The 22435-nt window shown below is 45.1% G+C and overlaps 3 protein-coding genes across 9 annotated transcripts in view; 2 read left to right on the top strand and 1 right to left on the bottom strand.

Moving 5' to 3' along the window:
• Positions 1-7688, bottom strand: part of Ift122 (intraflagellar transport 122) — a 68143-nt gene extending 60455 nt beyond the window's left edge. For 2 of the 4 annotated variants that reach the window (XM_060383982.1, XM_021641005.2), the window contains exon 1: positions 7453-7688. In XM_060383982.1, coding sequence (XP_060239965.1) covers positions 7453-7493 — 41 coding nt within the window. In that variant the 5' untranslated portion in view covers positions 7494-7688. The remainder of the gene's footprint in view (positions 1-7452) is intronic. The other 2 variants (XM_021641006.2, XM_021641004.2) reach the window with 1 other exon arrangement.
• Rpl32 (ribosomal protein L32) overlaps positions 1-22435 on the top strand; it is a 114895-nt gene that overhangs the window by 65380 nt on the left and 27080 nt on the right. The window lies entirely within an intron of this gene.
• On the top strand, positions 7747-21088 carry Mbd4 (methyl-CpG binding domain 4, DNA glycosylase). 4 transcript variants are annotated; one of them, XM_021641032.2, is made up of 8 exons: positions 7747-8048; positions 10426-10650; positions 11431-12254; positions 15717-15791; positions 15877-16011; positions 16581-16730; positions 17108-17211; positions 18533-21088. In XM_021641032.2, exons 1-8 carry the CDS (start codon positions 7963-7965, stop codon positions 18608-18610), a joined length of 1677 nt encoding a protein of 558 aa, XP_021496707.1. In that variant the 5' UTR covers positions 7747-7962; the 3' UTR covers positions 18611-21088. The 4 variants fall into 4 exon arrangements, with proteins under 4 accessions (XP_021496707.1, XP_060239962.1, XP_060239964.1 ...); XM_060383979.1 differs by having other exon boundaries at positions 7747-8052; positions 10430-10650; XM_060383981.1 differs by lacking the exon at positions 7747-8048 and adding an exon at positions 8070-8505.

The following is a 22435-nucleotide window of genomic DNA, read 5'->3' as shown; positions in this document are numbered from 1 at the left end:
TAAACTGCTGCAGAGAAGAGCTGAAGCCAGGATTCTAGACCCAGCAGCCCAGCCCTAAAGCCCATTTGTCAACCCTCAGGTCCTGTAGCCTTCATTATTAGTAGTATATATCATGGATGATAAAGTTATTAACAATGGCTTTCTTGCCTTCTCATAGGCCCCAGCCAAAAAAAAAAAAAAAAAAGCATTATCATTTACTTAAGGCATTCCATGTGGAATGTGGAAAGTAACTTACAAATAATCAAATAATAATTGTGTATATTAATAGGGTACAATATGTTTATATAACATATAAATATATATGCAGTGTAGAAAGCTAATTAACATGTTTATAATCTCAACAGCATCATTTACTATAATGAGATATTAAAAACCTATCCATTTAGCCATGTTGAAATATATCTATTTCAGGTGGCCCTCATGAGACTACTGAAATGTATTCCTCCACTCTAAGTGGAACCCGGTGTCCTCTGGTCACCACTTCCCTTTCCCCACCCTCCTTTCTGCAGTTTTAGTCTTATCTAATTTACCTCCTGTGTCTTTGTTGAGTGTGGTCATTGGAGAGTCAGAGAAGACTCCTACAAAATTCCTTGAATAAAACCCGTCACACTTGCTAAGGGTTGAGAGCTGTGACAGGGAAAGCATCTGTTACCCCTATGCACATCCCACAGCACAATGGCGTAGACAGGGCGGGCCCCCTGAGGAAACCCAAGTGTATATAGAGAAGCTGTCTTCTGTTACACAGCTGGCTGACAGAGGCTGAGCAAAGGTAAGACCGTCTGGCTTTCCAGCTTGGCAAACTGCACAGAATCAAATCCTGGCCCAAGTTCTGCATCGTCCTTCTTTACTGTTTTGTGGTAACAGGCCTGGGCTTCCTTCTTTCAAATGTCCTTGACATGTTTCATCAAAGAAGCAAGTGGTAGACTGAAAAAGTAGAGGGGAACTGGGACTGGGAAAGCTGACCTATCTGAATTTTACCCTTACCTATAAAACAAGGTAGAGGTACATCCCACACCGGGAACATGGGCCAGCCTTGGGTAAAATGCCCGCATCTGTGTATCTTTATGAGACTTTAGCTTGGAGTGGGTTCGCAGCTTTCACCTATTTCTTGGTATGGCTCCCTGTACAAATCTGGACCAGTCATAATGATTCTCGGACCTCTTCTCCAAGAGCTGACTATGACTGAATTGGTTTTATTTACGTTTGTTTTGTTTGTGGGGGGCAGGGTCTTACTCTGGCCCAAGCTGTCCTTTGCAGCCTAGGCTGGCCTTGAACTTACGGTGTTCCTCCTAAATGCTGAAATTACAGATGTGAACCACCTCACCTAGCATTTTTTGTGGTTGCTTTCTCCACAGTCTCAGGTAGCTCAGTCTGATCCCAAATTCTCTGTGTAGTTGATGTAGCTGAGGACGAGCTTGAACTTTGGATCCTCCTGCCTCCACCACTCAAGCACTGGGATTACAGGCATGGCTTTGGATTTTTTTTTTTAATCTATTTATCTGGGAGGCACACGAATGCTGTGGTGCATGTGCCATGAGAGGACAACCATCAGGAGTTGCTTCTCTCCTATCATGTCGTTTCCAGGGATCAAACTCAGGTCATCTGACTTAGCGGCAAGCACCTTTACCGACTGAGCCATCTCAACGTTAAGTGTCTCAGCTAAGCCCGAACAGTCCTCTCAGATGTGAAAGTTCACTTTCTCGGATGTCCTGAAATGTACTTTCTTAAATTACAACAGACATGTCTAACTCGTGATTAGGAGTTTCCCAAGCATGGGTGCTGGAAACCAAACCTGGAGACACTGAAAAGAGCAGCAAGCTCTAACTGCTGAGCCATCTCTCCAGCCTCATTTGCCCCAAGTTAACTCCTGCTGTACTTGAAATCTAAACAATTCTGTTTCACTCTCAGGCACAGTCTTCTATATTTGACTGCTTCATAATATGCCTCCTTAATACACTCATCCACAACTTGACGGCAATCATCAGGTTTGACAATATATGTTAGACCCAGGGGCCTGACACAGTCCTAAACACACAGCTCATAACTGGCAACCTGTCAACATTTTATGTTTTTTTAAGCCCCACCCCCAGGCTTTAATGATATCACAACATCACAGAATCCCCAAACTGGAAACAACTAAGACCTTATCGTAGAATCTAATACCCCACCCAGGGCAAGTGCTCCCTCCACATGGCCATCCAGCCTCAGCCAGCACACGATAGGGCTGAAGGCTTGCTGACCACCAGCAGTCTGTGCTACCATGGCATCTCCCCCAACTTGTCCTCTTTTATGAAAAAGATAAACTGCCAAAACTGCATGATCAGATTTCACTGCTGAGAAATGAGAGGTGGGCCCTGCCAACTGTCCTCTGCACACTTAAGTCCCAAGGTGCTCTTCAAACCCACCACAAGCCACACACGCCACCCTGCTTACTGCTTTGTTGGCCCCCCGCCCCATGCCTGGATGAAATCCAAGGCTTCCCTCCACGTTTTCCGAGATGAGCTCTCCTTATGAGGTGGAAGGTCTCCTAGTTCTGGCCTCCTGAGTGGCAGAGATTCGCAATCTCAGACAAATTATATCACTTATTAAATTTTTAATGTGGTGCTAAGAGTGCTGGGCCTCACACATGCTGGGCAAGCTGTCTACCACTGAGCCACACCCCCAGCTTCCTCAATCAATTTCAGTATCTGTCAATGTTAGCTAGCCTGCCTGGAATAAGATGGGCTAGCTTAATAAGGCATTGTGATTGAGATGAACCTAGAGCTGCATATTTAAGGAAGGAGGAAAATTAAAAGTTCAGAAAAAGAGAGAGGGAGAGAGGGAGATGGAGAGCGAGCATTTAAAGGTCAGGAGATAGCACTGGGTAAAGTGCTTGCCATAAAAGCAAGCCTGAGGACCTAAGTTTGGATCCCCAACATTCCGTGTATAAAACCTGGGCATGACAAATCATACTGTAACCCCAGTGACCGGGATGTAGAAACAGGCAGATCCCAGGGGCTTAATGGCTGGCCAGGCTAGCTTAAATGGTGAGCTTCAGATTCACTGCTGAAACCTTATCTTAAAAAACAAAACAACAACAACAAAAACAAAAAACAAAAGACAGGGTCTAGAGAGAGACAGCTTGGCATTTAAGAGCACTACTTGCTGCTCTTGTAGAGGACACAGGTTCCCGACACCTGCATGGTGGCTCACAACTGTCTGTAACTCCAGTTCCAGGAGATCTGATGCCCTCTTCTGGCCTCTGCTGGTACCATGCACTCAGGTGTTACACAGGCAAACATGCAGGCAGAACACCGATATACATAGAATAAACAAATAATAAAATAATAATAATAATAATAAGGTGGACAGAAATAAAGGAAGATACCAATGTTGACCTCTGACCTCCTCTTGGACATGCACAGGCAAGTTCATGTGCATACCCATGTATACACACCACACAAAGAAAGAGCAAGAGAGAAGGAGAGGGAGGGAAAGAGAGAGAGAATCAGTTTAGAAGGATCTTTGGGTAGGAAAATGGAGTCTTTGACTAAGCTCCAAAACACAAATCTAAATGTTAGCAAGCCTAGAGGGAAGAAGGCTGGGGAAACCACCCGGAAAATGACATGAAAGGGGTCACTCTGGGTTTATGAGGAGCAGAGCAACACAATCACAGTTAATAGGTGCTGAATGACTCCTGCTGCTGGGTAAAGGACTGACCAGACACCAAAGTACAGGAGCCTGAGGCTGCCTGGGGCTGTCAAGGGCATCTAGGATTGCTGGATTCTACTATGTAGGTGTGAGTTTTGCTGTTTCGTTCCATTCCATCAGCTGGCATATGGAACCATCATCAGGCTGCTGGCCTACAGAATCTCTGTACCTCCTACTCTAATAAGATTGTTTCAGATCTGGAATAGCCCCCAAACCAAACAGCCAATCTTCATTGGCCATTCATTCACTTCATAATTTCGCCATGCACTCACCAAATACTAACAGGCTCCAGAAACATTTGGAAATAAGATACAGCCATTGCTTTTACAAAGTTTCTAGACTTCTAGGATAAACAGATCAAAAACTAACTTGCACCCAACAGAATCAAGTACCACAAGAGCAGAATGAACAAAATTCTCTGCCAGGGGTTGAGAGCAGAGCAGATCAGGCTGCATTTGACCAGCAAATGTTTTGTTTGGCCCACATGGTGTTTTACTTTGTTTTTTTCTAATTAGGTGCCAACACTTAAAAATTGGGACATTTCACATTTAAAACGCAGATTCCTAGCTTCTGGTAAAAATAGGAAGATCTGCACACACCAGGCCAAGTTCTTACGCAATGGTAATTGGCAGGAGCAGAGTAGCAGCTGCCCCTTTCATGCAGAGAAGGAGCCTTCCAGTTTGCCAGAGTCCTTGCTACTCCCTATTGCTCTCTGACACGGAAGCCAATGGTGGTTGCCAGTTATCACCAGCTTGTGGGGTGTTTGCTTGTTCGTTTGTTTGTTCTTTGAGGCAGTGTTTCATTATGTAGTCCTGGCTGTGCTGGAACTCACTATGTAGACCAGGCCGGCCTCGAACTCACCAAGATCTGCCTGCCTCTGCCTCCTGAGTGCTGGAATTAAAGGTGTGGGCCATCACCCCTGGCTGTGGGTGATCTTACACTGGAGTGAAGATAAAAGTAATGAAACTATGATATTACCCAGCACTGCTGAGGTTGAGGCAGGAGGACCAGAAATACAAGGCCAGCCTGGACCCTGTCTCACAAAAGACCAAAAACATTTTTTTTTAATTGTTTAACAATTTATTTATTGGAGGCATATGTACCACGGGGCATTTTTGGAGGTCAGAGGACAACTAGCAGGAGTTGGCTCTCTCCTTTTACCACGTGCACTCTAAGCTTGGCAGCAAGCACCTTCAACTGCTGAGCCACTGCTCACCTCCAAAAGGTTGTTTATTAAAAGATGCTGGCAAGGTGATATATTTCAAGTAGGATGCAGGAAATGTCCTGTAAGCAACAGGAATTCCTTACGTAAGTAAGGACCGCCTATTCACATTACTTACCTGACTGCAGTGTAGAAGCCGAGAGAACTGCCTTTGGAATAGGGCAACCTGAGCCTGCAAGCTAGCTCCTACACACACACACACACACACACCTACCCTCTCTGTACTTCAGTCTCCTTATCTGTAAAGTGGCAATATTTACAGTACCTACTCAGAGCCCCTCTGAAGAGACAGTAAGGAAAACGACACAAGTTCTTAGGCAGTGTCTGGATCGGGTCAGCATCAGATGCTATCTGTGCAAGCTCCTCCAAAGTGAGCCTAAGGGGTGTTTGGATCTCAGTGCTTCACAAAGGCAGGCCTCAGGAAAGACAGAGTGGTATGAAGCCAAACACTCCACCCAGTAAGGTTCTGAGTCAGCCTGAGAACTAGTCAATATGACAGAACTTCCCAAATGTGTTCCTGGATACTGGATTTTGGTGACAAAACAGAGTAGGACATCAAATAACATTGAATTTACTAGGATGGCAAAGTCATTCTATTGTCATTCTTTTTTAAAAACTTTTTTTGTTGTTGTTTTTTCGAGACAGGGTTTCTCTGAGTAGCCTTGCCTTTCCTGGATTCACTTTTTAGACCAAGCTGGCCTCAAACTCAGTGATCAGCCTGCCTCTGCCTACCTGAGTGCTGGGATTAAAGGTGTGTGCCACCAGTCCGGCATTTTTTTTTTTAACTATTAATGTGTAACACCTTGTGTGTATGTGTGTATGTGTGTGTCTGTGTGTAATTATACTACAGGGCACTGGTGTGGAGCTCAGAGGACAACTTTGTGGAGTAGGTTCTCTTCTTTCTGCAGGTTTCATCACCGGGCAGCAAGTGCTTTGTCTGATAAGGCTTTTTCCCAACCCAGTTTCTTTCTTTCTTTCTTTTTTTTTTTTTTTTTTTGAGGCAATGTCTCAGAGAGTCCAGGTTGGCTTTGAACTCATTATGTAACTGAGAATGAACTTGGACTGCCCATCCTCCGGCTTCCTCCCCCAGCAGTGCTGGGATTACACACTGGGGCCAAGCCTTATTTCTACCCATTTTCAAACTATTATTTATTGGCCTGTGTGTAATGTGTCTATATATAACTGTACATGAACATACATGTGTGTACATGTGGTCTGCCGAGGCCAGAGGGTATCAGATGTCCTCTTCTCTTCTGCCTTGTTTCTCCTAGGCAGGGTCTCCCCTTTAACCTGGAGCCCCCCCAGCAAACCCCACATATATCCTGTCTCAATTCCCTCCCATTACAGGACTGCATAGGGTTACACCTGGCTTTTATGTAGTTGCTAGGATCTGAACTCTGGTCCTCAGGGTTGTACCGGAAAAGCTCTATCTTAACTGCTAAAACCCCATTCTCAAACTCTCTAATCTGAAGAATGTCTTGATTTGATGCTCATCTTACATATCTTGCTTGAGGCAAGGCAGATCTCAGTTCAGGTTGTACACACTCTGGAAGCAAGTTACACTGTTTCATTTGTTCCTGCTTCAAGGTTTTAGTTATTGCACTTGGGACGCATGATATTGGTTTTTCATACATGGAATATTTTTCTGCATAAAACTATTTTTAAGGGGCTGGAGAGATGGCTCAGAGGTTAAGAACACTGGCTGTTTTACCAAAGGTCCTGAGTTCAATTCCGAGCAACCACATGGTGGCTCACAACCATCTATAATGAGATCTGGTGCCCTCTTCTACCTTGCAGGCACACATGTAGGCAGAACACTGTATGTATGTATGTATGTATGTATGTATATATAAATAAATAAATAAATCTTTAAAAAAAAACTTTATGTTTAAATAAAAGCAAGTGAGGTAAGCCAATCGTGATAGTGCACGCCTTTAATCCCAGCACTTGGCAGACAGAGGCAGGAGGATCCCTGTGAGTTTGAGGCCAGCCTGGTCTACAGAGTGAGTCCAGGTCAGCCAGGGTTACACAGAGCTCTGTCTCAAAAAACAAAAACAAACAAAAAGTAAGTGAGGTAGGCCAAGCAGGATGGTGCATGCTGAAGCAGAGGTCAATGCTAGCTTGGTTCACATAGTGAGTTCCAGACCAGCCAGAGCTTTAATAGTGAAATCCTGTCTCAAAAAACAAGAGGGGCGGGGGGGGGGCACTTAACCAATGTCAGGTAAACAAACACTTGGAAGCACTTTGAAGATGTAGCAAAGGTTAGGAAGCTGAGAAAACACTGTGGTGGGTCAGAGAAGTTCAAGCGGGATTTTGGAAAGAGAGGAGCAAGACTGGAGGGTGATAACGTATAAACCGCTCCAGCAAAACCGCCGCCTCAGGTGGTCCCTAAGCCCCCTCCAGGAATCTCTGTTTCTTTTTCCATTGGGGAGTTGAAGGCACAGCATCAGAGTCCTCAGCCCAGGCCGCAGGCCCGTTGCCATGGCAACGCACCGGTTCCCACCGCCTACCCCGCCGTCCCCGAGCGTCCCGCTCCTCACCACTGCTCCGCTTTGTCTCTCCACGTCAACACGGCCCTCATCGCTGCTTCCCCTCACGCCTTGGGCCCCTCCTCCCTGCCTCGGCAGCAACAGGCTTCTCTCCACAAACCACTTAGGCTACCTGCGCTACCCTTAGCAACGCACATGCGCATTGAGCCACGCTTGAGCCCGCAAAGCTCCAAACGCGCATGTCCACACGAGAGCCGGGCTCCTCCGCCTGAGCGCCTAGGGCGCAGGGACGCCGGAGGCGGAAGCGGAAGCGGAAGTATGACCCTCGCAGTTGGCCAGGGAAGGTGGATGGGGCGGGGCATCTTGAGGATGGAAGATTTGATTGGCGGGTCCCTGGCCGTGACTGCTATAGCCGAAGCGGCGGCGGGAAAGCGACTGTGGGGACTGACGGACTTTGGCGTCAGTGTTTGGATTCCGCCCATTGTTTTGATCTGTGTTCACGTTTTACTCCTCCTCTCGGCCTGGAGCTGAGCTGTGGCCCTGTGGATCAGAGCAGCAGGGATGGAGGGCCCAAACCGTGGGGACAGCACAGTCCCCTCCATCACCCCTGGAGAGAGCCTAGTTCCAGACCCGCCTTGGAACCGCTGGCAAGTTGTTAACTTCTCTCGGGCCTCAGTTTCACAGGGAGTCGCTCTTGTGTGGGTCTTTCTAACCTTCAACACAAGGTGGCGGACACCTGGAGCTGTCGCCGCAGTGGGAACGGACTTGGGTGTGCCTGATTCCTTAGCCGAATTGACTTGGGGAGTTTGGAGGACAAGGGAGGTTGTGTGATGTTGTCAGGTTAGCCTAGGCCGGAAGGGCCCCTCAGAAACGGTGCTATAAAAAGTCACAGAGGAAGCCACTCTTGTGTCCCGGCGAAAATGATACCCCTATTTGCATGTCCCAAAACTTGACCTCTCAACAGAATTGTAAGGTCTGGGCATTTAACTAATTTGGCAGAGTGTTTACCTAGTAAACACGAAGCCGTGGGTTCCATCGTCAGCACCGAATACCCGGGTTTGGTGGCGCATGCCTGGAGGATCAGAAGTTAAAGATGAGCCTCTGGTACGTGGTGGGTTCAAGGCCAGCCTGGGGTGCATAAGATCCTGTTTCAAAAGCAAACAACAACGAAACCTTTTTTTGAAATTATTACTTCCTTTTTACAGATGGAGAAAAGAGATTTTTGAGCTCAGAGTGACCTTCTCTTTGGAAGCTCAGCTAATAATAGTAGAGCCGGGATTTTGACTCGTTTTGTTAACCGACGAGTTTGTGGTGATTCCCTCAAGTTTCAGTTATCTTGTCTTTCTATAAGGGGCTCGAGAAATGGCTCAGAGGTTAATAACACCGGCTGTTCTTCCAAAGGTCCTGAGTTCAATTCCCAGCAACCACATGGTGGCTCATAACCATCTATATGGTTAGATCTGGTGTGCAGGCAGAATGTTGTATAAATAACTAAATCTTTAAAAAAAAAAAAATTCCAAAGTAAAAAAAAAAAAGACCCTTCTGGCTGATATTCACCCCGAAATTCCATCAGAATGCCGTGGTTCTTCTAACTGTGGTCAGTCTCTAGCTCTTTCTCAATTTCCCTGTTTGTAGAAAACAGGTTAGATTAAATGGTCTTTCTAGAGACTTCTTTAAAGCTGTATATTTACTTGTGTCTGTTTGTGTATGTACGTGGGTGTTGGTGGACGCCAGGGGAGAGTGTCAGAATCACCAGAGCTGGAATTGCAGGCTGTTATAAGCTGCCTGAGGTAGGTGCTAGGAACTGAACTGGGGGGGGCCTCTGGAATATGTGTAAAATGTCCAGTTTAGTGATTAAAATAGACTGTACCCAAGGCTGGAAAGAGGGAGCTCAATTGTTAAGGGCACTTACTGTTCTTCCATAGGACCAAGGTTTCAGCACCTGCATGGACATGGTGCACATAAATAAAAATAAATAAAGTCCTTTAAATGGGGAGGGATACACTGGGCTGAAGGTTTTGTGGGGATTATTCCTTCTCATAATAGTATGGGAGAAGTATTAGGCAGGCCTGGGTTTTGGTATCAGTTCTGCAAGTGATTTGATTTTGTTATTACACAGTTTTTCAATAAGAGTAAGGTTTTTAAAAGTTTATTTGTGTATTTGATATGTGTGGGTGTTTTGTCTGCACACCAGAAGAGAGCATTAGGTCCCATGTGATTGCAGTTAAAAGATTTTGAGCCGTCATGTGGCTGCTAGGAATTGAACTCAGGACCTCTGGAAGAGCAGCCGGTGCTGTTAATAGCTGAGCCGTCTCTCTAGCCCCCAATAAGAGTAAATTTTAACCTCCCAAAGTGATGAGAATCAGGACTGAGAGTGATTTGGAAGTTCTTATTAGAAAATATATTACCTTCTGAAGGGCTACACCACTTTATGGAAATGGTAATGTTTCTCAAAAAGCACACATGTGAAATGTCCCCTCACATGTTTGCAGGAGAGAGGGTTGGAGGATCCATTTAAGCAGTTCCACTGCTCTCAGATGAACAGTTCCGTTATTGGCTCATATTCTCAAATTTACGAAAGCTGTTATCAGATGAATTTAAATATATTTTAGCAGGTGTCCTCAACTGTTACTGTGTAGAGATTCCTAGCATTTAAAAACCCATGTTGAGCGGAGCTGAGGTGGTGCTCGCCTTTAACCCCAGCACTCCAGGAAGTAGAGGCCATCGAGTCTCTGTGAGTTGAAGGCCAGCCTGGTCTACAAAGCGAGACCAGGATGGGCGAGGCTACAAAAAGAAACCCTGTCTCTAAAAGCCAAGGGGGAGGAAATAAAACACCCACGTTGAAGGATAAGAAGCTGTCAGAGAGGGGAAGGTGCTAAGGCACCAAGGCTAGCTCACTGACTAGCCTTACCTACCGTGATCTGAATATTGTATGCAGTCCTATACTGCTGTGGATAGAAGTTGAGTAAGCAGGGTAAAAGAAATTTTAAATGAATTCATCACTTGGGATTTTTTTTTCCCCAGCAAGGAAGATGTGGCTGTTGGACTGGCAAGAGCAGGGGAAGATGGAAGGGAACAGGCGATGAGCCGCGAGTGTAGCTCCCTTCTCCAGGAACCCACTGCTTCTGCTCTGTTTACTGATACCGTGGTGACAGGATGTCATGAGCCTGTCTCGTGTGGATGGGAAAGAGTTGTGAAGCAGAGATTATCTGGGAAAACTGCAGGAAGATTTGATGTGTACTTTATCAGGTAAGCATTTAGGGGAGGAAATAAAAACACAGCCAAATGATTTTTGTCCATAAGGGGGAAGGATAGCAAGAATCTTAGGTTTCTGGTCCGGGGAAATGGCTCAGGGGATAAAGCACTTGCCATGCAAGCATGAGGACCCGAGTTCAGATCCCCAGAGTCCATCTACAAAACTGAGTGTGTGCGGCAGCTGCCTGTAATTCCAGCTCTCAGGAGCAAGAGCTGGGATCCTTGGGGAAAGCTTGCTAGTTAGACTAGCTAGAATTAGTGAGGTCTGGGTTCAGTGAAAAACACTGTCCAAAAAAGTATTGTTCCTTCAGTGTCACTGGTTAGTTGTATCAAGTGACTGGGGGACAGTCACACATGTTGTTGATCCTGCTTTCAGTGATAATGATACATTTGGATTGAAGCTATATTTCTGCCTTGATTTTATACTGTCATATGAAAGGGACCATTTATCACACTCTGTTGCTTTAGAATGGCGAACATCTTTGGTGATATTTAGAAACTATTAATTGGAAATCTGAGATGTGGTCCAGTTGTTTTGTTTTTTAAAGATTTATTTATTCATTATAAAGTGTTCTGCCTGCATGTGTGCCAAAAGAAGGCACCAGATCTCAACTATAGGTGGTTATTAGCCACCCTATGGTTGCTGGGAAATGAACTCAGTGCCTTTGGAAGAACAGCCAGTGTTCTTAACCTAGTCCAGTTCTTTTTAAAAGTCATTCCTATTTACCAGCATACGTTTCACTATTTATTTGTTTGTTTGTTTATTTCCTGAAGCCCAGAAGGACTGAAGTTCAGATCAAAACGTTCACTTGCTAATTATCTTCTCAAAACTGGGGAGACTTTTCTTAAGCCTGAAGATTTTGATTTTACTGTACTATCTAAAGGGGGCATCAGGCCAGCCTATAAAGACCAAAGCTCGGCAGCTCTGACTTCCCAGAAGCCAAATAAAACCGACATTTCAAACCAGAAGTTCAGGACACGAAGCAAGTGGAAAGCAGATGTGTTGCTTCTGCCAAGTGGTAATTCAGAGTCACCAGATAGCAGCAGACTGTCAAACTCTGATCATTTGCTACTGAAAGAAGATGAGGGCATTCGGGATGCTGGCTCTGGGAAGATGAGAAAGCCCAAAAGAAAGGTGAGTGTTCTGAAAGAAATTGGAACTAAGAAAACCAAACAAAGGTGCAGGAAGAATCTCTCCAATTCTGCTCAAAGTAACAGAAAAAGAGACCCTGTGGTTGAGAAAGCGGATGCTGACAGTGAATGTCAACCCAACAGACCCCTCTGCCCTTCAGAGGCCTGCATGATTGAGACCGTCCCCGTGGCTGGGGAAGAAAAGGGCCTGGGAAAGGAAAAACCTCCGACTCCAGGGTCAGATCTTCATTTCACACAACTAACTTCTGGCATCACAAACAAAGTACATTCAACTGAAGAAGCAGGTGATGCGAAGCATGAGCAGCCTTTTTTAGAATCAGAGGAAATCAAATCGAAGGGAGCTGAAGAGGGGGAGGCGCATTTGCATATCGACGTTGTGCAGGGAGGCTCTGAAATGCCCAGCTGCTCACAAGCCAGGAAGCACTTCACTTCTGAGACACTTCGAGGTACTCAGTACATGAAAATGCTGTTAACTGTGGTAAACAGTTTACCCTCCCAGATCTTGTATGTCCTGCCTGGATGTGGTTGAGAGAAGGAGCACAGTGAAGAAGAGCCATGTGTCAGATACAGTCTCCCAGTTGATCCCAATATCTGCCCTCTAAGTGACTTTTGAGATCAGGGTTTCATGTATCCCAGCTAGCCTGGATCTGAAGCCTGCATAGCTGAAGATAACTTTGAAATTGTATCCTCCTGCCTCTATCTCCTGGTTGCTGGGATTAAAGGCATATGTCCCTAAGCCAGTTTTTTTTTTTTTTTTTTTTAATGCAACACTGGGCATGGAACCCAGGGCTTAATGCATGGTAGGCAAACACTCTATCAACTGAGCCACATCCCCATCCCCTAAGTGATCTTTGAGCTAGCTGGTCATCAAGCCCTTAATTATGGCAGAGAGGTTATCAGCTGGCTACAGCCAGGATGCCCAGCAAAGGAAGATTGGTGTGTCATGGCTGCTATCACCTCTCCCTGGGCAACAGCTAGGAGTGGTGCTTTCCCCACTTGCCATCATTCTAGGCAGCAGTCTTACAACTGTAAAGAAAATTAAAAGGCTTCTCTGGGGCTGGAGAGATGGCTCAGAAGTTAAGAGGACTGGCTGTTCTTGCAGAGGTCCTAACTTCAATTCCCAGCAACCACATGGTGGCTCACAACCATCTATAATGAGATCTGGTGCCCTCTTCTGGCATGTTAGCATACACACAGGCAGAACACTGTATACATAATCAATAAATATTAAAAAAGGCTTCTCTGTGAATGTAGGTAAGACTCCTTTTATGCATAAACTGACCAAGAATAGTCAGCGTCCTCCTGCCCCTCCTGTGCTGCTGATGAGTGAGTCCCAACTTAATTTCATCTACATCATGTTCTTTTTTATCTTCTGGTACGGCCTGATGCTTCTCTAAAAGGCCTGGGAGCTCTCAATAATTCAAAAGTATAATTGCTTCGTTCATGTATTATTTGTATTATGCTCTTCACACACAGTTCAGGGCTTGGCAGTTTTGCCTATACAAAGCCTCAGTGAATAGTAGATAAAAAGATCTGAGCAGCTCTGGATTATTCATTATGCTGTTATGGCATAATGAATAACTCCCTTAAAGAAGAATAGTAATTTTAATTTTACTTAGAATCCTTTAGGGAAACAGCCTGCACAGATTGGTGGAACCAGGGTAACACTTGATTTCTGCTTTCAGTCCCATCCATAATTATGTATCTTCTCAGTGCCTGGGATTGCTGTGCCTTTAACAGATGTCCTAGGAAATGGTTAAGAATTCCTCAATGTATGGCCTTTTGAGTTTTTTTGGTTTTTTGGTTTTTTTTTTGTTTGTTTGTTTGTTTTATTTATACAGCATTCTGTCTAAAGGATTGGATCGTATAGACTTACTGCAATTATAATGGGCAGGTTAAATGTTAAAAGCATCCTCTCTTGACTATATGGAAATGTCTAGCTCCTCCTCTACTGGTGCAGTTCCCAGTGTAAGAGAAAGTACTGTTCAGTAGGAGGTGCCCAGTAGAACAATCACGACTTGGCTAGAAAGTATCAAGCCAATGGGTAATAAAGGAGCCTGTTTAGGTATGTATGGGAACCCATGAAAAAAATCAAGTACCCATAAGATCCGTTTCCTGTGTTCTATTCTATACTTTCTGCTGGCTTTACCTGCCTAGACTAGAATAGCAAAAGGAACTAACATTATTTTGGGGGAGACCTGGATATTTGTTGCAGTATTTAGCCAACTTCAGTATCGTTTTCTGGCAGCTATTTAATTGTTAAGCCTTAGTTTCTGAAAATTTAAGGAATACCCTAATTAGTCCCATTTTTTTTACATCAAGACAAAGAAGGAAGTTAAGAGAGATGGCTCAGCAGTTAAGAGCACTTTGCTCTTGTGACACACTGTCAGTAACTCTAGCTCCAAGGGATCTGATGCCCTCTACTGGTCTCCACAGGTACCTACATACATGTAGCACACACATGTACACATAAATTAAAATTAAAGAATAATATGTAGAGTATGGTGTTACATGTCTATAATCCCACACTTGGGAATTAGATGTAGAAAGATTAAAGCATTCAAGACCATCCTCGGCTACATGGCAAGTTTGAGGTGAGCCTGGACATGAGACATGTCTCAAAACAATAACAAAATAATAATTGTGAGACAAAAATAGGAAGTGAAAAAGGATGGTTTTATAATATACAAATGTAGGTAAGATATTAATTCATACTCAAAGGGTGTAGCTAAAGGGAGTATTAAGTATGACCATTTAAAATGACAATTGTAGTGGCTGGGAAGTAATGGGGAATGCCTTTTATTCTAGCACTCAGGAGGCAGGAGCACGGCCTCTCTGAGTTCCAGAACAGCCTGGTCTACAAAGTGAGCTCCAGGACAGCCAGGGCTACATAGAGAAACCCTATCTCAAAAAAACAAAAAAAAAAAAAAAAGAAAAAGAAAAAATTACTTTAAAAAATTAATGTTGTAGAAACCTGAGAGGTCTGATAATACTGATTAAGATTTTATTTTGTATTGAGGTGGGTGGCTGGGTAGGTGTGAAGGCTACATATGTGTGGGTACCCACAGAGGCAAAGGGTATTAGATCCCCTAAAGCTGGAGTTACAGGCAGCTGTGAGCCACTCAGCATTAGTACTGGGACCTGAACTGGGCCTTCTGGAAGAGTAGCAAGTACTTTAGCACTGAGCCATCTCTCTAAGGCCCCATTTTGTTTTTTGAGACAGAAGCTTGCTATGTAGCCCAGGCTGGCCTTGAGCTCACAGCTCTCCCTCAGTCTCTCCTGTGTGCCTCCTTTTTGGTAAATACAACTGCAGAACCTTTCAAAGGTGCAGGAAATTATAGAAGAAAAGAGAAATCACCACTTCTAACAACCACTGTACCATCTTAATTCTATTCTCAGTGTCTCCTTATATGTGTGTGCATACATACACATATGAATCTATGTTTATAAAATTGAGATCATATGTAGAATCTTGTTTTGTTTTTTTTTTTCATTTAGAAGTAAATGTCAGTGGAAAATACTCATGATAGAACCTCAACATTTTAATTTTAATGACCACACTGCACAAATATTTTAGAATATTCAACTGTTGCAGTTTTTCATACTGTGAGCTGGCCATGGAAATCACAGGGTACCAGTAAAGGGTACATTCTTGGCCTAGACTACCTGAAGTTCCATTGTGGCTCTCGCACTATCTGTATGACCTGGGGCTTATTCAGCTTCTCTCTGCCTCAATTTCCTTATGTATAAAGGGGAGATAAAATAATGCCCAGCTGATAATGTATTAGTAATGAGTTAGAGTAATTTGTGTAAGTGCTTACTATGTAGCCCAGGCTAGCCTCAAACTCTATCCTCCTGCCCCAGCCTTCCGTAAACCATAGACTCTCTAAACTGTTCTTGCATTTCAGAAGACAGCATCCCACGAGCACAAATAGAAAAAAGGAAAACAAGCCTGTATTTTTCCAGCAAGTACAACAAAGAAGGTACCCAGCCTTCCCCAAGCAGAATTGAGGGAGGGGAGTCCACGTCTTTTAAGAGCACAATTTTGACACCCCTATGTTTTTGTAGCGCTTAGCCCCCCAAGACGCAAAGCCTTCAAGAAATGGACCCCTCCTCGGTCACCTTTTAATCTTGTTCAAGAAACACTTTTCCACGATCCATGGAAGCTCCTCATCGCGACTATATTTCTCAATCGGACCTCAGGTTTGTGAGTCATTGTCATCTGTGTCCTGGTTAAGAGGGAAAGAACCAAACTGCTTAAGAGGCTTGGGTTCAGGGTACATTTTGAGTTTGTGATGTTGGACAAGGCTTTTTCCTTTCAGCCGTTGGAACTCTTGACCTAGGAGACCATTGGACTGGCTAAGAGCCAGCATCCTTTTTGACAGTGTCATTAATCAGTGACTTCTTCTAGATGAGCTTTGGTCTTCCTCCCTCTATTCTTGGAGGCTCTCTGTGTTCACTGGACGCGTATCGTGGTTTTCTAGTGATCTGATTATTTGAAAACTAGGCTAGCTTCAGTATAATTTGGACTAGTGACCAAGTAGATTAATGGTTGGTATTTGACTCTATAAGTAGCTGCTGGTTCAGGTAATGCCTTAACAGTACTTAAGCAAGGCTGGGGATATGGAGCCCTTGCTCTATACACAGTACCCTAAATCCATTCCCAGCACCACAAACACAGGAATAAAAATGGCTGAAGTTTCTAGATGTAAAAGTAAACAGGAAAGCAGCCCTTCCCAAGACACGAGTCTGCCGTTGTCTATGCTCCCCAGGCAAGATGGCTATCCCCGTACTGTGGGAGTTTCTAGAGAAGTACCCTTCAGCTGAGGCGGCCCGAACTGCTGACTGGAGGGACGTGTCAGAGCTGCTCAAGCCTCTTGGTCTCTATGATCTCCGTGCAAAAACCATTATCAAGTTCTCAGGTATGTTTCCCTAGCCCCAAAGGAAGCAAGTTGTGACCATTGAAGGCAGCCACACCTTAAACTTTAATGCCTTCGGATGCTGTATTAATTGAGGTCATTTAGCTCAAGCACCAAAGACCTTTAAAACAGCCTGCTTGCCCCACACCACAGATTCATGCTCACCCAGACTGTAAATCTTTGCCCAACACTGAAGTGGCCCTGTGCATAGAAGTCGGAAGTATCTCCTCTCAGTCAGAAAAGCACAGACGAATGGTTAGGAAGAGGCAGGTGATGAGGGCGCTGCTCTGCTTTGGTGGAAGCGGTCGTCCTGCCCCAGTATAGGGGTAGGGAAGGTGACTCCCTTGGGGCTGACCACATGTGGGGTGTGTATCCCTCAGATGAATATCTGACAAAGCCGTGGAGGTATCCAATTGAGCTTCATGGGATCGGCAAATACGGCAATGACTCCTACCGGATCTTTTGTGTCAATGAGTGGAAGCAGGTAAGCCCACCGCCAGCCATAACGTAGCAGCACGTTTGCCTCTAGGGCAGAATAAGGCCACCAGTATGCCTAGATTAATGAGACGGGAGTCCTGTTTCAGTCCCAACCAGATGTGCCCTCAGTTCAAGTAGCAGCAGGGGCATGGGGCTGTGAACTATAGGAAGGACTCTTCAGGTGCTGCCCAAGTCCCTTCGCTTTGGCTTCTGACTGAATTGTCTGTCACTCCTGACCCTGAAACCCGTCTATGTTCTGTCTGATACTGACAGGGTTTTTTCCTGTTAAAAGGAGCCCCTAATGCTGAGAAGAGATGGCTTAGTTGGCAAAGTGAAGACTCGAATTCAGATCCCCAGAGCCTACATAAAAGCCAGGCATGGCAGCATGCACCTTCTACCTGGTAGACGCAGTACTGTGGGGGCAGAAACAGGAGGATGCCTGAAAGCCCCTGGATAGCCTGTCTAAGCCTGTAGACCAGATAACCCGGCCTACGTGGTGAAGTTCCAGGCCCATAAGAGACCCTTTCTCAAAAAAGTGCAAGGTGGGCCAGGGAGATGGGCTCAGGGTATAAAAGTGCTTGTTGCACAAGCCTAGCAGCCTGAGTTCCATCCCTAGAACCCACAGAAAGGTAGAAAAAGAGAACTGACTCTAAAACAGTTGTACTCTGACCTTCCTAGACATGCCTCAGTACACACACATATACAACCAATAAAATCTTAACCTTTTTCTAAAGGTTGGAGCTACCTTTATACATGACCTCACACATGCACCAAGAATGTACAAGTGCCTGTAAACACGCATACCCAAAACAAGATCCTCCATAGAAGATCAAATATTTGGACTTAGTGTCTAATTGTCGGGTTTCTCATATCTCAGACTGGAGTGTTGCATCTGGGTCCTACTCCTACTACCCATTCCATTGTTTCTGCGTAGCACCGGTGCCTTCAGATGGCAGCCTGACAGCTGGAGGATGTCCAGGCACACTCAGAGTATGGCCCTAACATAGTAAACCAGTGAGGTCTGGAGAAATGCAGGCAGAAGGGCCATGGTTCTCCTTCCACCCCTTCACGCACCAGAGCCATCCATTTGGCTTCACAGGGTCTGTAACTTCCAAATGCTGGGTGCTAATACTTGATCTACGTCATGTCATCACTTCAGGTCTGGGTTAGTGAGCTATAAACAATGTAGGATTTCTGTTATACAGGGTATATGGACAGTCAGGGTTGCTACTGGGTTCAAATTCCCTGTTTATCTCAGGTATATTATGATAAACTCCCTCACTGAACCTTTAAATGTGTCTATGACCGATACGTTGCATTTCTTCCAGGTGCATCCCGAAGACCACAAGTTAAATAAATACCATGACTGGCTTTGGGAAAATCATGAAAAATTAAGTCTGTCTTAAAGCCGCCTGTTTGAAATTTTCTATGCATTGCTTTGTGCTTCCATTTCTAAGCGTCCTGTGATGTGATATACAGTGAGCTCCCTTCCCACGCATGTAGGTTTCTTCAGTTTGTTAGAAGCCAGTGTATGTCTTCAGCCTCTGCCACAGGTAGATCTTTGTCAGTGAGTGTTGTAGACATACTTTGAAATTTGAAAAAATAATTGTTGAGTAAGGATCCTAAAAGTGTATTCAGTTTTTCCAGTGATGAAATTCAGTGCGTCAGTGCTGAGGGGCAGTTACCACACTCTTGCTGAGGAAAGGCTAACCATGGTATTCTCTTTCTGTACAAAGTGATGGTAGGGTGTACAATTGTGTATGAAGGAAGACTCTGCCATTATTATGGGTATTGCAGTGTTACAGTGTAAATAATGAGGCATTTACCTTAGAGAGAAATCACCAAATAAAAGCTACATTGACCTACACATGGTGGCACACACCTGTAATCCTGGCACTCAGAAGGCTAAGGCATGAGGATGGAAAGGACCAGCATGTATTGTAGGTAGAGAGAGACTCTGTCTTAAAACAAACTGGGCCAGTGAGGTGGTTCAGTAGTCACTTGCTGACAAGCCTGATGATCTGAATTCCATCCCTGGAGCCAACTCCTGAACGTTAACCTCTTACCTTTACTTGAAATCACACACACACACATATTAGAAAATACACAAATGTTTTAGTGGTTTGCACGGGCAGTGGCTGAGCATGCCTTTAACCCTAGCACAGGGGCAGGGGGAGCTCTGAATTCGAAGAGAGCCAGGGCTACACAGAGAAAACTTGTCTCAAAAAAAAAAAGGAGGAAGAGGAGTAGGTGGGGGAGGAGGAAAAGGAGAAGGAGGAAGAAGAGGAAAAAGGTGGTAGGGATAGTCTGGAGAGAGATGGCTCAGTGGCTTTGTATGTTTGCTGCTTTTCCATAGGACCCGAGTTCAGTTTTTAGCACTCACATCAGGCAGTTCACAACTGCCTGTAACAACAGCTCCTGGGGAACTAACACCTTCTGTCTTCACTGGGTACCCCACCCCGAGGGCCAAACCGAAAGGAGGGTGATGTGGGGAGGCGTGACCTTTGAATGTAGTATATGTCTGGAGGCCGCTTACGAACCTGTGGTCAGTGTGTTATGGCCACCTGTATTGCTGGCCCTGTCTTCATCAGTGGCTGGAGACATGGCCTGCTGTCTAAAGCTGGCATCAGCCGGGAGAAGGTCATCCCTCCTTATGGGAGGGAGCCAGAAGCCCCAGAACCCTAGATTGAAAACTCCACCCCGTCCTCAGGGCAAACCGCCAGCTTCAGAGAGCAGAGGGGGGTTCCAGCCATTAGGTGGTACTGGGGCTTTCACTTCTGTTTGGCTTTTTCACCACGTTCAATGCCTATGAGCGGATCTGGACAAGGTCACTGTCCTCCAGCTGTCAAGACTTCCCTCTTCCTGTTTCTCTTCTGGCTGCTCAGTATTTGAACTGTGTCTCCTCCCTGCCCACCCCTAGCTAGAAGAGAATCAGTATTGGGGGTCCTTACTGGCCCTTCGTTGCTTTCGGACCACCCCCTCACTTTCGTGACCCATCTCTGTTTGCCGAAGAGGAGTGGCCAGTCTGTGTGAACTGCTGGCCCAGTAGGGCATCACTTCTGCCCTGGAGGACAGACTCCAGACAGCTGTGCAGCTCTCTTCTCTCCAAGCCTTTGTGTTCCCTCAGAGTTCTTGAGTTGATGTTTAAAGGTGGACTCTTCCCAGCTCCTCCGCTGGTTGATTTAATTTTTCTCTCCCCGATGTCTTGAGTTCTGATTCAAGTGTCAGTCTCCTTTCCATCCCTCAATATGTCCTTTATTACAGATTCTAATAATAATAATATAGACATGAAATGTTAAAAAAGAAAAACTAAAAGCAGAAAATTTAAATCCTAATAACTAGACACTATTTTAAGATGCGGTTTGAAAACTAAATTATATCTTTCCCTCAAGGCAAACATCCACTGAAAATTCATTATATTTCACCCCTTTTTTCATTAACAAACTATGTTCTGACATATTCAGTAACGAAGGTTTACCCATGCAAATCATGGTATGGTACACTGCTAACACTTGGGTATTTGGAGAGGATCATGATCAAGGTCAAGGCCAGCCTGGGGTACATGGTAAGACCCTGTCTCAAAAAAATGTAGAAGATCCACCAGTAGTACAATAAGAAAAGAAACAGATGGGTATTGTGGTGCGTACATATAATCCCAGCATTTAGGATGCTGAGGCAGGAGGACTGCTGTGCAGTCAAGGCAGCCTTGGTTATACAGCAAAACCCTGTACAAAAAAATACAAACCAAACTTGTTGGACTAAATAAGCTATGTCTGAAGAAGTATCTGATTGTCCTGTTTAATGGAATTCTTAAGACCTTACTATGCTGTGAAGCCTATCACTTTGTATAAGGTAATTAATAAAATATTTTTATTAAAAAGGAAGGTCCCTTTGGTGATATGTGTCTGTTTCTCTTTAAGATTTATTTATCTATTTTACATATGAGTGCTCTATCTGCATGTACACCTGCATGCCAGAAGGACAACCGATCCCAATACTGCTGGTTGTGAGCCACCATGTGGTTGCTGTGAATTGAACTCAGGACCTCTTGAATAGCAGCCAGTGCTCTTAACTGCAGAGCCATCTCTCCAGCCCCACACTGTGTGTTCTTGACCCCTGGAATTTTCTCTTAGGATTTTTGGATTTGGCTTGGTATCCTTGCAGCTGTGAACATCTATCTGCTTGTGGCTCCATTGCAACTCACTCCTTGAGCCTGATCCTTTGTGAAACCTCATCTCTCCCAGTTGAAGAATGGGACCTTTTTATGTTTGGTGCCATCTCCGTGACAGGTGGTGTAGTGACATGGTTTCAATCCCAAACCATCAGTTGTTCTAAGGTTTGGTTTGAAAATTAAACCGAATGCAGGCAAAGTAAACCAGCTGTCAGGAAGCTGCTTGCTGTAGGATAGCATGTGGGCAGAGGCAGATGTGCTATGATGCAGGCTAATTGATTTTTCCCTCTGGTGAACAAGTGGCAGCTGTTAAAAGGGGACACTGAGGCTGGAGACATGACTCGGTGACGACAGAATAGTCAGGCTCAGTTCCCGACATCTCCCCGTGGAGGATCACAGCTCCAGGGGATCTGTTGCCCTCCGCTCACAGAAGGCACACAGCATGCATATGTACATGTGAAATAAGTACATGCAGAGTGTAAAGAGAGTTGCAGTTTGACCAAAGAACAGGCTAGCTGGCCACACCCTCCCTCCACTTCACAATCACCCATCATATTTTCACAGACATCACAGGAGCATAGAACCCTATGCTGGGGAGAGGCAAAGAGATGAAAAGGTTCTGAACAGACCTCCCAGGGAGACAAAGAGGGAAAAAAAAGGGGATGAGGATGGACACCCAGACACAATCAGGTCAGAATACAGAGAAATCTTAGACCCCTGGGCCACAGTCAAGGCTGGGTGGTAGAACAAACATCAGCTATGAGGTAAGGCTGCAGGAGAGGGCCACTTCCAGAACTCCTCCCTACAGTCACCGTGGAGGGGAGCTCTGCCCGGCCGGATGGCTGGGGTTCCAGGCAGACCTCTTCCCTTTCAGCAGATAAGATCATCTGACCTGCATGCCTTTCCTCATATCTCAATGACATCAGGTTGCCTTGTTCTCGTGGTTTTGTTTTTAAATGATATGGCTCAGAAGGTGATATGGCTCAGAAGGGCCAATCTGAGCAAGTGTCTCAGGTTGCAGGGGGTTAGGGAGATGTTAAATCTGGTGAAGGTGGTTCCT

The sequence above is a fragment of the Meriones unguiculatus genome, chromosome 5 (assembly GCF_030254825.1).
Source record: "Meriones unguiculatus strain TT.TT164.6M chromosome 5, Bangor_MerUng_6.1, whole genome shotgun sequence".
Taxonomy (NCBI): Eukaryota; Metazoa; Chordata; class Mammalia; order Rodentia; family Muridae; genus Meriones; species Meriones unguiculatus.
The sequence above is the reverse complement of the archived record's forward strand: the minus strand, read 5'-3'. Positions and strand labels throughout refer to the sequence as shown.

Excerpts from the sequence above, each read along its gene's own strand:
- Mbd4 (XM_021641032.2), top strand. The coding sequence starts at position 7,963 with ATGGAGGGCCCAAACCGTGGGGACAGCACAGTCCCCTCCATCACCCCT. Across the intron at positions 16,731-17,107 it reads AACCATTATCAAGTTCTCAG|ATGAATATCTGACAAAGCCG; the intron begins GTATGTTTCCCT and ends TGTATCCCTCAG. Across the intron at positions 17,212-18,532 it reads GTGTCAATGAGTGGAAGCAG|GTGCATCCCGAAGACCACAA; the intron begins GTAAGCCCACCG and ends CATTTCTTCCAG.